At 40.1% G+C, this 14,722-nt stretch overlaps 1 protein-coding gene across 3 annotated transcripts in view; it reads right to left on the bottom strand.

The window, feature by feature from the left end:
• The window catches only part of LOC126480694 (protein FAM193A-like), a 227,483-nt gene that overhangs the window by 144,627 nt on the left and 68,134 nt on the right, over window positions 1-14,722 (bottom strand). For all 3 annotated transcript variants that reach the window (XM_050103933.1, XM_050103932.1, XM_050103934.1), the window contains exons 9-10: window positions 12,625-12,841; window positions 4,657-4,846 (exon numbers count right to left, since the gene is read on the bottom strand). In XM_050103933.1, the coding sequence (XP_049959890.1) occupies window positions 4,657-4,846; window positions 12,625-12,841 (407 nt within the window). The remainder of the gene's footprint in view (window positions 1-4,656; window positions 4,847-12,624; window positions 12,842-14,722) is intronic.

Genomic DNA, 14,722 nt, shown 5'->3' on the forward strand with positions numbered 1-14,722 from the left:
ATATCACTGAGTCACTGTTGGAATCGGCCAACTCACCTGGGTGTAACACTCTGTAGGCATATGAAATGATATGATCACATAGGTTCAGTCGTGTAAAGCAGTTGGTTGACTTTGGTTTATTGGTAGAATACTTGGGAAGTGCAATCAATCTACAAAGGAGATTACTTACACATCGCTTGTGTGACCAGTTCTACAATATTACTCAAGTGTGTGGGACCTCTACCAGATAGGACTAACATAGGATACTGAACGTACACAGAGAAGTGCAGGACAAATGGTCACAGGTTTGTTTAATCCGTGGGAGTGTGTCACAGAGATACTGAAGGAACTGAACTGGAAGACTCTTGAAGATAGACATAAACTATCCCAAGGAAGTCTGTTAACAAAGTTTCAAGAACTGGCTTTAAATGATTACTGTAGTAATATACTACAATCTCCTATGTTTCACTCACACAGGGATCGTGAGAATAAAATTATAATAATTACTGCACACACAGAGAATTCAAACAATAATTCTTCCTTAACTCTATACATGAATGGAACAGGAAGAAACCCTAATAACTGATATAATGGGACGTACTCCCTGTTATGCAGCTCACGGTGGTTTGCGGGGTACAGATGTGGATGTAGGAATGATTCAGATTGACACAGGCTACGAAGCAGTCATCGAAATTAAGAATGCTGTGTTGGGCTGGTTGCTTAGTAACTAGGTGGCACAGCTGTTTCTCGGCCATAGTTTGTCAGTGGCCATTCATGAGGATAGACAACTTGTTGGTTGTCATGTCCATGCAGAATATAGCACTGCGGTTACGGCTTAGGTTGTAGACCATATGGCTTGTTTCACAGGTAGCCCTGCCCTTGGTGGGATAGGTGATGCTTGACCAGTTTGGGGAGGAAAGCTGTCTCACTGAGTCCTCCCAAACTTGTACAGAAAAAGATATCTCATGCCTTATCTCTCCAGTTACCCACCACCTCCAGAGGTCCACTGTTTGGCCACAGATGAGCATTCCCCTCACAACTCAGTACCACCCAGGACTATAGCAACTGAATCACATGTTCCGCCAGGCTTTGACTACCTTTCATCGTGCCCTGAAATAAGGAATGTCCTACCCACTATCCCTCCCACCATTCCCACAGTGGTATCCTGCCGCCAACCGAATGTACACAACACCCTTGTCCATCCCCCCACAACCCCTGCTCCCAACCCCTTGCCTCATGTCTCATATCCCTGAATTAGACCTACACGCAAGATCTCTGCCCATATATCATCCGACCACCATCTACTCCAGTCCAGTCACAAGCATCACCAACCCCATCAAAGGCAGGGCTTCCTGTCAAACCAGACATGTGATCTACAAGCTAAGCTGCAACCACTGTGCTGCGTTCAACATGGGAATGACAACCAACAAGCTGTCTGTCCACATGAATGGTCAGCGACAAACTGTGGTCAAGAAACAGCTGACCAACCAAATACTGAGCACACAGACCAACAACAAATCAGTCTTCATTTTAATGACTGCTTCACAGTGTGCCATCTGGATCCTTCCTACCAACACCAGCTTTTCTGAAAAGCACCATGGAAACTCTCCATGCAATATATATGGTGTTTATAAATGAATATCGGGGTTTTAATGCTTTATAATATTTATTACATATGACTTACAGTTATAAATGATATGTCAAATGAAAGAGCAACTCAAACAATTTTACCAAGAACCTTATAAACGTTCAATGTGAGTACCATTTGTCACACGTTACACATCTGGTCTATAACTGAGTTCTTCCCAAATGTTGATAAGTGTGTCTTCAGTGATTGTAGCAACAGCTGCTTCAATCCGGTTTCTTAATTCAGGGAGGTCTGCTGACAGCGGAGGCATGTACACACAAACCTTGATGAAGCCCCAAAGGAAAAGATCACATGGCGTTAGGTCGGGTGAATGTGGAGGCCATGCAAAACAAGTCCTGTCACTGGGCCCCTTGCGGCCTCTCCAGCGCTTGGGTACAGTAACTGGCACTTCTTACCTTGACACGCAAGAGCAATGGTTCTTCCCTCAGTCGGAAGAAGAAGAGCCAGAGAAGTTCATTTTCCAACAAGATGGTGCGCCACCTCACTGGCATAGCGACATACGCGATTGGTTGAACTTCACTGTACCCAAGTGCTGTATAGGCCAGAAGGGGCCCAACGACAGGGCTTGCTATGCATGGCCTCCATGTCCACCCGACCTAACGCCATGCAATTTTTTCCTTTAGGGCTCCATCAAGGATCATGTGTCTGTGCCTCTGCTACCACCAGACCTCCCTGAATTAAAAAACCAGATTGAAGCAGCTGTTGCTACAATCACTGAAGGCACACTTATCAATGTTTGGGAAGAACTCGGCTATAGACTTGATGTGTGCCGTGCGACAAATGATGCTCACATTGAACATTTATAAGGTTCTTGGTAAAGCTGTTTGAGTTACTCTTTCATTTGACACATCATTTATAACTGTAAGTTTGATATAATAAATATTATAAAGCGTTAAAACCCCGATATTCATTTATAAACACCCTGTATCGTAACTTCTCATAACCGTCCTAGGTTCAACGTTTGTTAGTCAATGAACTTCACCCACCTATTCCCTTACCTGTTCCCACTCCACCACTGCACAACCTTCTATTCTATTAATGCACCCAGAGTCATTTTACTTCTCTCTTTTTTGTCTCCCCCCCCCCCCCCCCCACCCTTCACCTGCCTCCACCTTCTGTCTAACCTCCCAACTGCACCCAGTTGCCCTACCCTCCCTCTACCTCATCCCTGTATGTTCCCACAAGCAAGACTTTACTGTCTCCCACACACCAACCCTGCCACCCCTCCCCCTCCCCACCCCAACCTCCACCTTACCCCATCTGCCAGATTGCTTCTTACATCATCCTTGGTTGCTCTCAGTCTGCCATCTCCAGCCAGAAACAGTGGTCATGTGTGTGTGAGTTGCGTTTGCATGAATGTATATGTGTATATACTGTCTAATTCAGAAGGAGGCCTTTTGCTTGAAAGCTTACTTGTTTAGTAGTCTTTTTATTGTGCCTGTCTGCAACTCAACATCTGCACTGTATGGTGAGTATCAGTCTATCCTTTTCACAATACTGTCAAAAACTACTGTAAAATTTATGTTGTTTTGTTAAGAAACTATTACAAAATCAGGAATTTAATTTTTTTCAGGTTTTACTATTTTCATTACAACTTGGCGACCAAGTAGATTTCAAATAAAAGTTCTCAGAATTAACCTTGCACTTTTCAGCAAAGTAAGTATTACTGTGAAATTTCCTGACAGGCTAGGACCATGTACTGGACCAAGATTTAAGCTCAGCCACTTACCTTTTACAGCCAATGTTCTTTTGGAATGTAAGAGAGAGGGCATGGCAGGGCTGAAGTTGTGAAAAAGCCCTACTGAATGGATCTGGAGGGAGGTATCAGTCAACAGTCAAACACAGTTGTCAGATATAACTTTCTTTGAATTTTTCTTACAGAGCTTTTGCATCTCTCTTTTATGATAATTTGACTTCAGAGGTGAAAGTGCATGCTGACATCAAATTTCTATGGTAATTTATCCATCTTTCACTTTTTCTTACAGTGAAACTTAAAATTTTAAACAGGGTATCATTGACTTACTCAGCTGTTGCATGTGGGGGTATCAGTTATACACTTCACAGTCTTTATTGTCTGACTGACATAGATAAATACAACAATTGCAAGAAAAGTAATAAATACTAGTTTTACATTATCAAGTTGTTCTTTAGGGGCCCAAATACAACATCCAAATTAAACTCTAATTTAAAAAAATTTACTTGGTGGGTCCCTACAAATGACAGAATTTGACACAAAATGCTACCCACTGTCAATGGTTGAAAATTGAAGATGATTTACTTGGTGTGCACACTCAAGTGAAAGTTGTTTCTTAGGGGAACCAACTCTTTTCTATATATCCACACGTTCTGTTTGACCATGACATGTCACCCATCTCCACCTTTTAATTTTTTCCTTTAATAGATTTCCACTCTCGCTTTCTATAAGAAATCTTTTGTTGTTTCTAGGACAAACATTTCACACTAAGCTAAATACCCATTACTTTTTTACAATCCATTTCAATGTCTTTCACAACCAAATGTAGATGGATAGGACATTCTGCTCACTATCAAGCCACTTTGCAGACTGAATGATTCTCCATAAAACTGAATCAAACAATGGAAAGTTGAGCCATAGTGGCAGGAGACAGTGGCGCTCCTTTTCACACTATCTCCATACGAGACATGTTTTTAATCTCTCAAAATAGAGTGAGTGATCTAAAAATGGATTACAGATATGGAAGTAGCATGGAACACTGCCACAAGGAAACACGACAATGCAAAACCATGAATATCACAGTACATAGACTCAGAGATAACAACACATGTTTGATCACATACAAATTATCAAATTAATGTAAGTTACGCCAAAAAATTGCAGTTACAAGCGATCGATCTCTACAGGCAGTGAAATGAGTGAGAAACACACAGAACATTTCCATAATATCCTGTCAATTCTGATATATCTCTTTAAACTTTCAAACACTGGAATCTTTCACATTTCCAATAATAAACATTTACAGAATAAAAGTCAACATGGCTAAGTTACTTACCACTAGCAGCAGTGCCATGAATATGTGGATACAGATGAAAGGTGGTTGTTGAATGGAGGCCCATACCATTTGATGCAGATACACCAGCAGTCACAGACACTTGCCCTGTACCAGAAACTGGACCAGTTGATGGCCCACTGCGCCCCTGCTGGAGGCATGTATGGCACTCATAACTCTCCATCAAGTCCATCTGCAGAAAATAAAATGATCATCAGATATACGTGACTCAGTAAGAACACAATTTTTCTTAGCTTCCTGAAAGGAAATCACTCATCTGTGTGTATCTGCACAGGCAAATGTGCGCACACATGCGGAGTGAAAAGGAAGAAGCGAGGATGGTGGAAGATATGCAGAGAGCCTGGCAGGTCTTAACTCTGAGCACCAAGTTTAAGCATATAAATGTGCCACACTTCAGGTATCACAGATTTTATTTACTCTTCGTGCTATGAAGAAGCAAAGAACAATAAGATTTATTCGAAAACCTACTGCATATTGTTTTCAATCAATTGACTAACTGCCATTCACGGGGTTGCATCAGTACGGTCAGAGTGCTTGTTTTTGCAAAGGTTGTTTCACATGGTTGTAAGTTCTGAAGTCATGAAAGTGACAGAACAACATGATAGTAAAACTCAGTTTTCTGTTAGGACAACTAACAGTAGAAACTGCAGATGGATTAAACTAATGTGAAATGGGAAAGAGCAGGTGGGGAGGATGAGATGGGTGGGGAGGGAGAGGGCACCTGTACTACAAGTAACTTTCCCTACTTGCACCACGGTAAATATATATGTGTTCTGGGGTTGCCATGGATATTTGTTCATCCTTCAGTGAATTGCTTGCACCATCATCTGACCATACAGTCATGTTTGTTAGCTCTTAAGAGGAAACAATATTCCAAAAGCCGTGCTACAAGTCCCACACAATGCAGTGCAGTTTCAATCCTGGGACAGCAGTGTAACCACTGCAGTTGTCCAATTTTTGCACACTCAAAAGGACTCTCCTGCAGAGATCCATCATCCGTTGTTCTATGTGTAACAATATGACATAATGAGGTACAGTACGGTCAGACGATGATGCAAGCAATTCGTTGAAGGATGAACCAATATTCGTGACAAAAATCGTAATCGCTGACCATACCTGGTGATACCAGAACAGATGGAAAGTGTGTGGCAAGTAATTCTGCAGGACTGGTGCTTCAAAATGTCAGACCTCTCTTATCAATTCTCACAGATGTCCCATTCGCTGTTGCACAAAATTGTCTCCCAGTGGCTTGGTTTTCATAAAATGTGGTGCAAGATGGATGCCAAAGCAACTGACAGATGACCACAAATCCAAACATCGGGCCACAGCAATGACATTCCTACAGCGGCACATGGAGAAAGATGACGAGTTAGTCGATCATGTTGTCAATGGGGATGAAACATGGGCGTCACATACCACACCCAAAACCAAACAACAATCCATGCACTAGTGGCATAGTGGTTCACCTGTCAAGACCAAATACAAGCAGACAGTCGCTGTCAAAAAAAACCGTGTGCACTGTCTTCTGAGATTGACACGGTGTCCTCCTGTGCGAATTTTTGCGCTGAGGGGAGACCGTAAATACTGACTGGTATTGTCTGACATTGAAAAATCTGAGAAGGGATATCCAGAACAAGAAACAGATGTTGACAAGAGGCATTATGCTTGTGCACGACAATGCAAGACCCGATGCAGCCAATGCACATGAAATGCTTTCAATCAGTTTGGATGGGAGATTTCGACCATCTACCTTACAGCCCTGACCTCAGTCCAAGTGACTTTCATCTCTTATCATCTCATTTCCACAACAACACTGAGGGGCAGACTGAAGCAACTTTGTGGTTTGGGAAATTGGCAGCAGAACTCTATGATATGAGCATACAACTGATGCTCCACTGTTAACAATAAACGCTTCAACAATGGCGTTATTATTCACACAAGTAGCCTGTGAATATATGTGAATATTCCAATAAATATTTATTACTTAGTGATGTTTCTGTTTTCTTTGTAAGTCATTGGAATTTACTTTGTGGATGCACCTCATATATTTACTGTTTTCACTGTTTATATTCTAGCCTTGACTTTCCAAAATTACACTCCATATTCGTTTGCAGTACATATAACCTCTCGCATCATAAAAAACTTTCTTCTTTCCAACCCATCTCTAGGTTAAGAAACAGAAAAGCCATATCAGGTAAAATTTAGGAAATGGAATGCTGGAATACTATTTCAAACCACAGGTTCTGCACATTCACCATCATAGAAGCCAATATGAACACAGCTGCATTATCCCAGTGCAAGAGCACTTCCTGTACAATAATCTTTGTTATTCCCCTCCAACACAACATGCAAAGTGTGAAATAACAGAACTAGCAAGCACAAATCGCACTTTCCATTTCCAAAATGATGATATCCTGTGAGCGCAAAAAAAAAAAAATCACCTCCACCATTATCACAGTACCATAGTAGCTAATAAGACCAGAGTACAGCTAATTAGAAGACCCAGTCAACTGGCACGTACATCAGAGCTTCCAACTAGACTATCCATTTATCTACAGTGCTATCATATGAGGTGGTGATGAAATGGATGAGGCGGTCATTTGACAGAAGACAGTGGACACACATTCACACTGTGTGTGCTTATTTTGTGTGTGACACAGAAGCATGCACAGAAAAGTGTACATATTTGTGCACTTTCTTGTTTTGAATTGGATCAAATTTCACCTGGAATTTTATGAACGTCAACAATAAAATAATCTGGCACGATAGAAACTTTAGGATCTTCTTCCAAGACGGTAAAAATTATTTTTATGACTTTAAACATGGCACATCCTGCATATTAATTTTTCTTTTGTAAGTTAGGTCTCAGATGAAATTTGAAAGTACTTTGCAATGTAAACCATACAGATTTCTGCTGATGAAACTGCCGACTGTGCAGGTTGATATATCAAAAATTAAGTGAGGAGGAATTGGCACAATCTTACCATGTGTGCTACAAAGCAAACAAACAAACCACTCTACAATTGCAAATTTCTTTCATGAAAGAATGCTTACGTAGCAATAAACACAAAAACATTTGTATGGTCTGTGAACGTTTCAATAAGGCCAGGTGCCATCATTTCAGTTGGCAGAAGTTGGTGGATTTCTAACAGTATTTGTAAGTGGATCTCCTAGTATCATATCGGACCTCCTTTTTTCCGGCATAGTACAGCAGCTTGAGGAGGTATGGACTCGACAAATCACTGGAAGCCCCCACCCCCTACACAAATATTGAGCCATGCTGCCTCTATAGCTGCCAAAGTGTGCTGGTGCAGGATTTTGTGCACGAACTGACATTTCTATTACCTACCAGGGGCAGATGTGGACTCTGACCACAATCTATTGGGTATGAACTGTAGATTAAAACTGAAGAAACTGCAAAAAGGTGGGAATTTAAGGAGATGGGACCTGGATAAGTGGACTAAACCAGAGGTTGTACAGAGTTTCAGGGAGAGCATAAGGGAACAATTGACAGGGATGGGGGAAAGAAATACAGTGGAAGAAGAATGGGTAGCTTTGAGGGATGAAGTAGTGAAGGTAGCAGAGGATCAAGTAGGTAAAAAGACGAGGGCTAGTGGAAATCCTTGGGTAACAGAAGAAATATTGAATTTAATTGATGAAAGGAGAAAATACAAAAACACAGTAAATGAAGCAGGCAAAAAGGAATACAAATGTCTCAAAAATGATATCAACAGGAAGTGCAAAATGGATAAGCAGGGATGGCTAGACGACAAATGTAAGGATGTAGAGGCTTATCTCACTAGCGGTAATATAGATACTGCCTACAGGAAAATTAAAGAGATCTTTGGTATTTCACGTAGAGTTGCTTGTCTGTTAACACCGATAACTCTGTGCAAATGTCATTGCTCTCAGTCGTTAAGTGAAGACCATCAGCCACTGCATTGTCCGTAGTGAGAGGTAATACCTGAAATGTGGTATTCTCGGTGTGCTCTTCACACTGTGTATTTCAAAATACTGAATCCCCTAAAAATTTACAAAATGGAAGGCCCAATGCTTCAAGCTCCAATTATCATTCCACATTCAAAGTCTGTTAATTCCCATCATGCAGCTACAGTCACATCGGAAACCATTTCACATGAATCACCTGAGTACAAATGACAACACTGTCCTTTAATACCTGGTGAGAGTGATATTACTGCCATCTGTATATGTGCATATCACTATCCCATAACTTTTGTCACCTCAGTATATTCAAAAGAGTAGAATACCTGAGAATGAGCTGCTTTATTGTGCACTTCCATGTCACTTTATTACTTCCAAGTTCCATGTGATATTTCCACTATTGTAGATTATTGGCCCAAAGAATAAGTTGTCAGCACTGCATAAAGTAATGGAAACTGACTCTCCCCGTACCAACAACCTTCACCTTTCAAAAGTCTGTGTGCTTCTACCCTTCTACCTGCAAATAAGGGCAGCTCCATTTCCTAAAATGTTTTTTGCACGCTGTATGTCATGTATTAAAATGTAGCAGTAAGCGAATATTTTCTAGGAATTTTGTGGCCAATAAATTTAAGTAAAAAAGAACCAAATTGTTGTTAATCATAGCTGCCAACCTTGAAAAGAGGCTGTCACTAATCACTAGCAAATATGGCGGATGATCTACCCGTGTGGGCAAAAATGAACACTAGCACTGCATGGCAGCATTTAGTGGTAGCAGATCACGAACAAATGTTCCTTCGATCTGTACTGACACAGCTGTGGAACGATAGTTATGTGTAACCAAGATGTTGACAACATGTTGCAAACATCGGTACTCCAGTACTATAGGCACACAATGCTGGAGAACAGTGTAAATGCACCTTGATGACGAAATCATTCATAGACAGGTTTACAACATACTCAGGAAGGAAATCATTACAATGTATGAAACATTTTAGTAGTCTATAGTAAGTGAAATGTAACAGCGCCTTTTAAAAAATCAAATTGTAAAACATCTATTTAAATAATTTTTAAAGCTCCTTGTAGCTCCCTAATTAAGATGATAAATCGATAACAATTATGTAGAAGTTGTAACAGTTGGTAGCCATGGTTAAGTGATGATACAGTGTATATGATGAAGACAAGGAAACAATTTAAATATTTTATCCTAACGTAAAGCTCATTACATGTTTAGCCCACATGCTACATGGCATAGCCAAACCAGTACATTTAAAATATCACTATGTGAATACACTTATATCGACACAAAATACAAAGGTTTGTTAATTCTGACGGCATTAATTAAATCAATGCCGTTTTTTTCCCCCCCCTCCTCTCTCTCTCTGTTGAAGGTACTCTTGAAAGCACCTGTAAATGTGAAGTATCTGGATAAATGCTGTCATATTTTACTGTAGTAATTTTGATGAAGTTAAATTGCTTACAAGGACAGGTCCCCAGCTGTGGGATCTACTATTTGAAACCAAATATGTGGTGATGTAGGTTAAGATCCCAGGTATCGCACCCAGCAGCAATTCACCTGGTGAGCCCCTGTTTGCAAGTAATTCACAAAAAAAATTGGAATTTTGCATGACACTCAATAGTATTAAAAAAGTTGTATTACGTAGACTGGTTGCATGGTGTAGTAGATAGGGTAAGGGCTTCAGATGCAGCAGTTGGGGGTTCAAATCTCGTTATTTGCATTAATTTTTTTTTCATTTTTAAATCTTTATCAAAATGACTTTGATTATTACTTTTATTCAATTAACTGGTTTAAATGTACTATTTATTTTTATTCCTTTGTCACATCATTTTAATCACTATATGAACTTTTCATTTGTTTCATTTTTTTCTTTATATCATTTTTTTGCACACTAAATTTTTTTGAATATGAATTTAATTATATTCATTTATTATAATATTCAGTTATTTCAAAATTCCCATCTATTGGTTAAAAAAGCAGAAGACAAAATAATCTATTTATATTTACTATGCAATGGTGTGAAAATGTATCTTTTGTTATAAGATGTGCAATTTTTTTGCATGATAATTGTCATACAAACATTTACAATTTAGCATAAATTCCTGTGGCACTATGAACAAAATAACACAGATGAAGATTTAAATGAAAGAAGGGTTTATACGTAAAATGAAATTCAAGCAAAACAAGGAATAGATATGATGAATGCAATAACCTGGGCAAAAAAATAGGATGATAAAAGAAATTAAATTGGAATTAATACCTAAAATTAATTAAAACACACAAATGAAGATTCAAGTGGAAAAAGAATGACAGAAAGAAAAATTGCAGCAAATAAAGAAGTTGGTACTGTGATTAAAATGATGTGACAAAGGAATGGAAATAAAAAATTACATTTAAAATTAATCAAATGAACAAAAATGATGATCAATGTCATTTCAGTAAAGATCTGAATATAACATCCTGCATGTAAGCCCTTACCCTATCCATTACACCACACAACCAATCTATGTAATACAACTTTAACACTACTCTTTTCTTTTCTTTTTTTTTTAAATGAGGTCCCACCAGGGTGAATGGCTGCAGTGAGATATATCTAAGATCCCATTACTGACATAACCATATAGACAGTTTCAGACAGTCCACCCCACCGCTGGGGATCTCTCCTTGTTAGGGGCCATAAATCCCTGTAAATTTATTTAAGTTAACACCTGTTTGCTTCATCCCTTCAGAGGTCTAAATGATTTTTTTAAAGGTTGTAGACACTTTTGAAGCCACTGATGAAGCTTGGATTAAGGATGTGCAAGTGGTATTCAAAATATCAGATTTGAAGCTAGTCTTGATTTACATCAAATCAAATCTTGCACATTTGTCTGCAGCAACAATGAAGTTGGAAGCCACATGTGGTGAAATCTTTGAAATTACTGATGAGGTTGACAATTTATTCATATAAGTACGTACCTGTCACTTTTTGTGATGTAGGAAAGATCATTTTCTGTGCACAAAAATGTTCTCTCAAACGCTTGAGCATGAGTGAAGAAAATTTGGAGAAACTGTTGTTGTGTACTATTTCACAAGTAAACAAATAAAAATAGAACAGAATTTTGGTACACCAATTTTTATTGCTTTGCTGTCTCGTTGTGCATGTTTAGTGATATTATATTGCACGAATATCTGCACATTTTACAATTTGATAGTGCACAAAAATCTGGGCACTAGTAGTTAGGAATGTAATGAAAATTAAATGGAAATGGGTAGGACATGCAACCAGGTGATAGACTATTCGGGATTCCAAGGTGTAAGAAAAGACCAAGACTCTGACCTGATGGCAAGTAGGTAGACATTTGGATGAATACAGAGTATGACTGTAATGCATGTAAAAGTTTAGAGAGGTCTCTATACAGCAGTGGCTGTCAAATGACTAATAATTATTGATGATGGTGATGACTTTATACTAGTCCTATTTTTGTCCAAACTGTCAAATAACAAAAAACTTTCCAAAAATTAAAAACACACACTTCTCATCAAGTTTCATACAATCAATGAAAATTTGCTCAGTACAAATTTGTTTTGTTAATGTATCTATAGTAAACTTGCACCAATCCTATAATTAATACTACCAATGTGTATCCAGAAACAGTTATCTTAAAAATTAGTGCAACTGTCATCATCTTTACTTGTACCTTCACTTATACTAAACTAAAGTACACAACAATTAAACACCTACTAAATGTAATTGTTTCATCTATATTTATCAACAAAAACAATTAAAGAATTTCTGTTTGACAGATAGTGGAGATATTTTCACAAAAAACCCATAGGTTTGAAGAAGTTAACCTCTGTTTCTTAAACCTCAACCATTCAGATTCTACTGACAAAGTCAATAATTCTTAATTTAATAATGCCTGCATTAACAGTGCTATGAAATGCATCAACAAAAAATTCTCACATATATTTGTCTTCCAACCAGTAAACGGCAACAGATGTGTACTCACCGCCGACATGAGTGGTGCAGTGCAAACGTGGCACTCACAGCTCTGTTGCTGGGATGGAGAAAGAGATGACGTTTGTGGAGCCAACTCCCCATCGCCAAAGTTATTCCCACCATTGACTGCGCTGCCACTGCTCATCTCAGTGCTTCCACTGTCCTGTGGTTGCTCACTACCTTCACACTCTGCTCTGTACTCATGGGCTGGGTCTGGCTTGTGATGGCTGATAAAAACATGATTATTATTGTTAAATATAAATTGTACTTTATATTTTAATACAAAGGCACACATTCCATAAATTATTTTGCTGCATTTATTATAATTTTGATTTAATACACCTATGCTGTGTAGACCTTTTTATAATGAATGTAGTTTGCCATCATAGGGTGACAGTTAAAACCACAGAGAGGACGTCCCCACACGTGAATTGTGTCGTGGCATGCCTCAGTCCACCAAGGTGTGGTAAAGAGAAAGTGCGAGGAATGGAATGTTCTGCTGTAGTAAGGATAATGTTTATAAGATATTCCACCTAGTCATCACAACTGGGGAAATCTTGTTCGTCGAAGGTCACCGGGGAGAGTAAAGCCTCCAGTAGGCCTTAATTAGCTGCCATCTGGATGTGCACGGAGGTGGGGTAGGAGTCAGCAAATGGATAGCACACAGGAAATGGTCACTCATGTATGTGTCCGAGAGAAGGACCACTCGAGACAATTGGCAAGCTGGACAGTGCAGAAGGATGGGTCCAAATGGGAATAGGTGTGCATGGAGTCTGAAATGAATATGGGTGCTGCTGTGTTAAGGCAGATGAGGTTAAGTTGATTGAGAATGTCAGTCAAGAGGGCTCCTCTCGGACAGGTTCTGGGACAACCCCAAAGGGGATGGTGTGCATTAAAGCCACTGAGAGGTGAAAAGGGGTGAGGTAGCTGACCAATAAGCTGGAGGAAGTCTGCCCTGATGACATCAAATGACAGAGGCATGTTAACAATAGAAATGGATAAAGGTCAAGTGAGGCAGCAAAAGGTGAACAGCAACAGCTTGAAGACTGGTAGTCAGGGAGGTGGGTTGATTATGATCATCATCCTGTGTGAGTAGCATGACTCCCCCATGTGGTGGAATGCCGGCCTCGGGGGAAAGTCAAAATGGAACAGGAAGAAATGCGAAAACTCAAGGTGGTCATGAGGACGCAATTTTGTTTTGTCAAGGCAGAGAAGAAGTGGACTCTGTGATTCTTAAATCAGCTATAAATCCTCTTTGTGGGATCGAAAAAAGGCTGTGAATGTTCCATTGGTGGAGAGTCATGATGAGGAAAAAGTGAAGGTGTGTCATCTCGGCAGCTGTCAAGTGCCATCCGGCAAAAACTCACTGCTACAGCGCACAGAGGCAGGAGAATCCTGCTCCATGATGTCCACAGAAGTGTCAGCTTTGTTCTGCTGTCGGCCTGCAGAGTCCAACACAGAAAAACATTTAGTGGTGCGCATCGGTGATACAGGGGCTGGTCGGGCGAGGGTCTCACATGGCAACACTGTCAAAGAGGATCTTCGAGTCAGCGAAGGTGAAGACCATTTGCCTTTGTTTGACTTCTTTGAGCCTTTCTGGATAGCAGAGGAAGACTCACGTGTTGGTTGGGTGGAGGGACATAGGAAGTCTTCAGAGGAGCATTCCTTCTGTCCTTTCCGGCCTGCTGGTTGTGTAGCTGGTGACTTTGCCCCGTGAGGTGCGAGTTTGATAGCTTGTTGCACAGTTGGATGCAGACAAGGCGATACTACCATGACACTGTGCGATTTCACAACCTCAGAGCTAAATCTGAGGTCACATGTCTGCATGGCCAAATCGTTTATGGAGTGAGGTGTAGCAAGAACAGTACTGTAAGTGCCAGACAGGAGAATGCAAGGTCTGCGACTGGCCAATAACTTGCGAGCGACCGGGTAAGGTACATTTTCCTTTACCTGGATTGCCTGGACAGCCTGCTCAAATGGATACACAGGACAATCTCGAGAGGCAGCGGCACGGTCGCCACTGCAGTTCATACAGTGGGGAGGAGGTGGTGAACAATTGCCATCGTGCACACCCCTACCACAGGTTACACATTTGGCTGGGTGTCGAC

The sequence above is a fragment of the Schistocerca serialis genome, chromosome 5 (genome assembly GCF_023864345.2).
Source record: "Schistocerca serialis cubense isolate TAMUIC-IGC-003099 chromosome 5, iqSchSeri2.2, whole genome shotgun sequence".
In the NCBI taxonomy this organism is placed as follows: Eukaryota; Metazoa; Arthropoda; class Insecta; order Orthoptera; family Acrididae; genus Schistocerca; species Schistocerca serialis.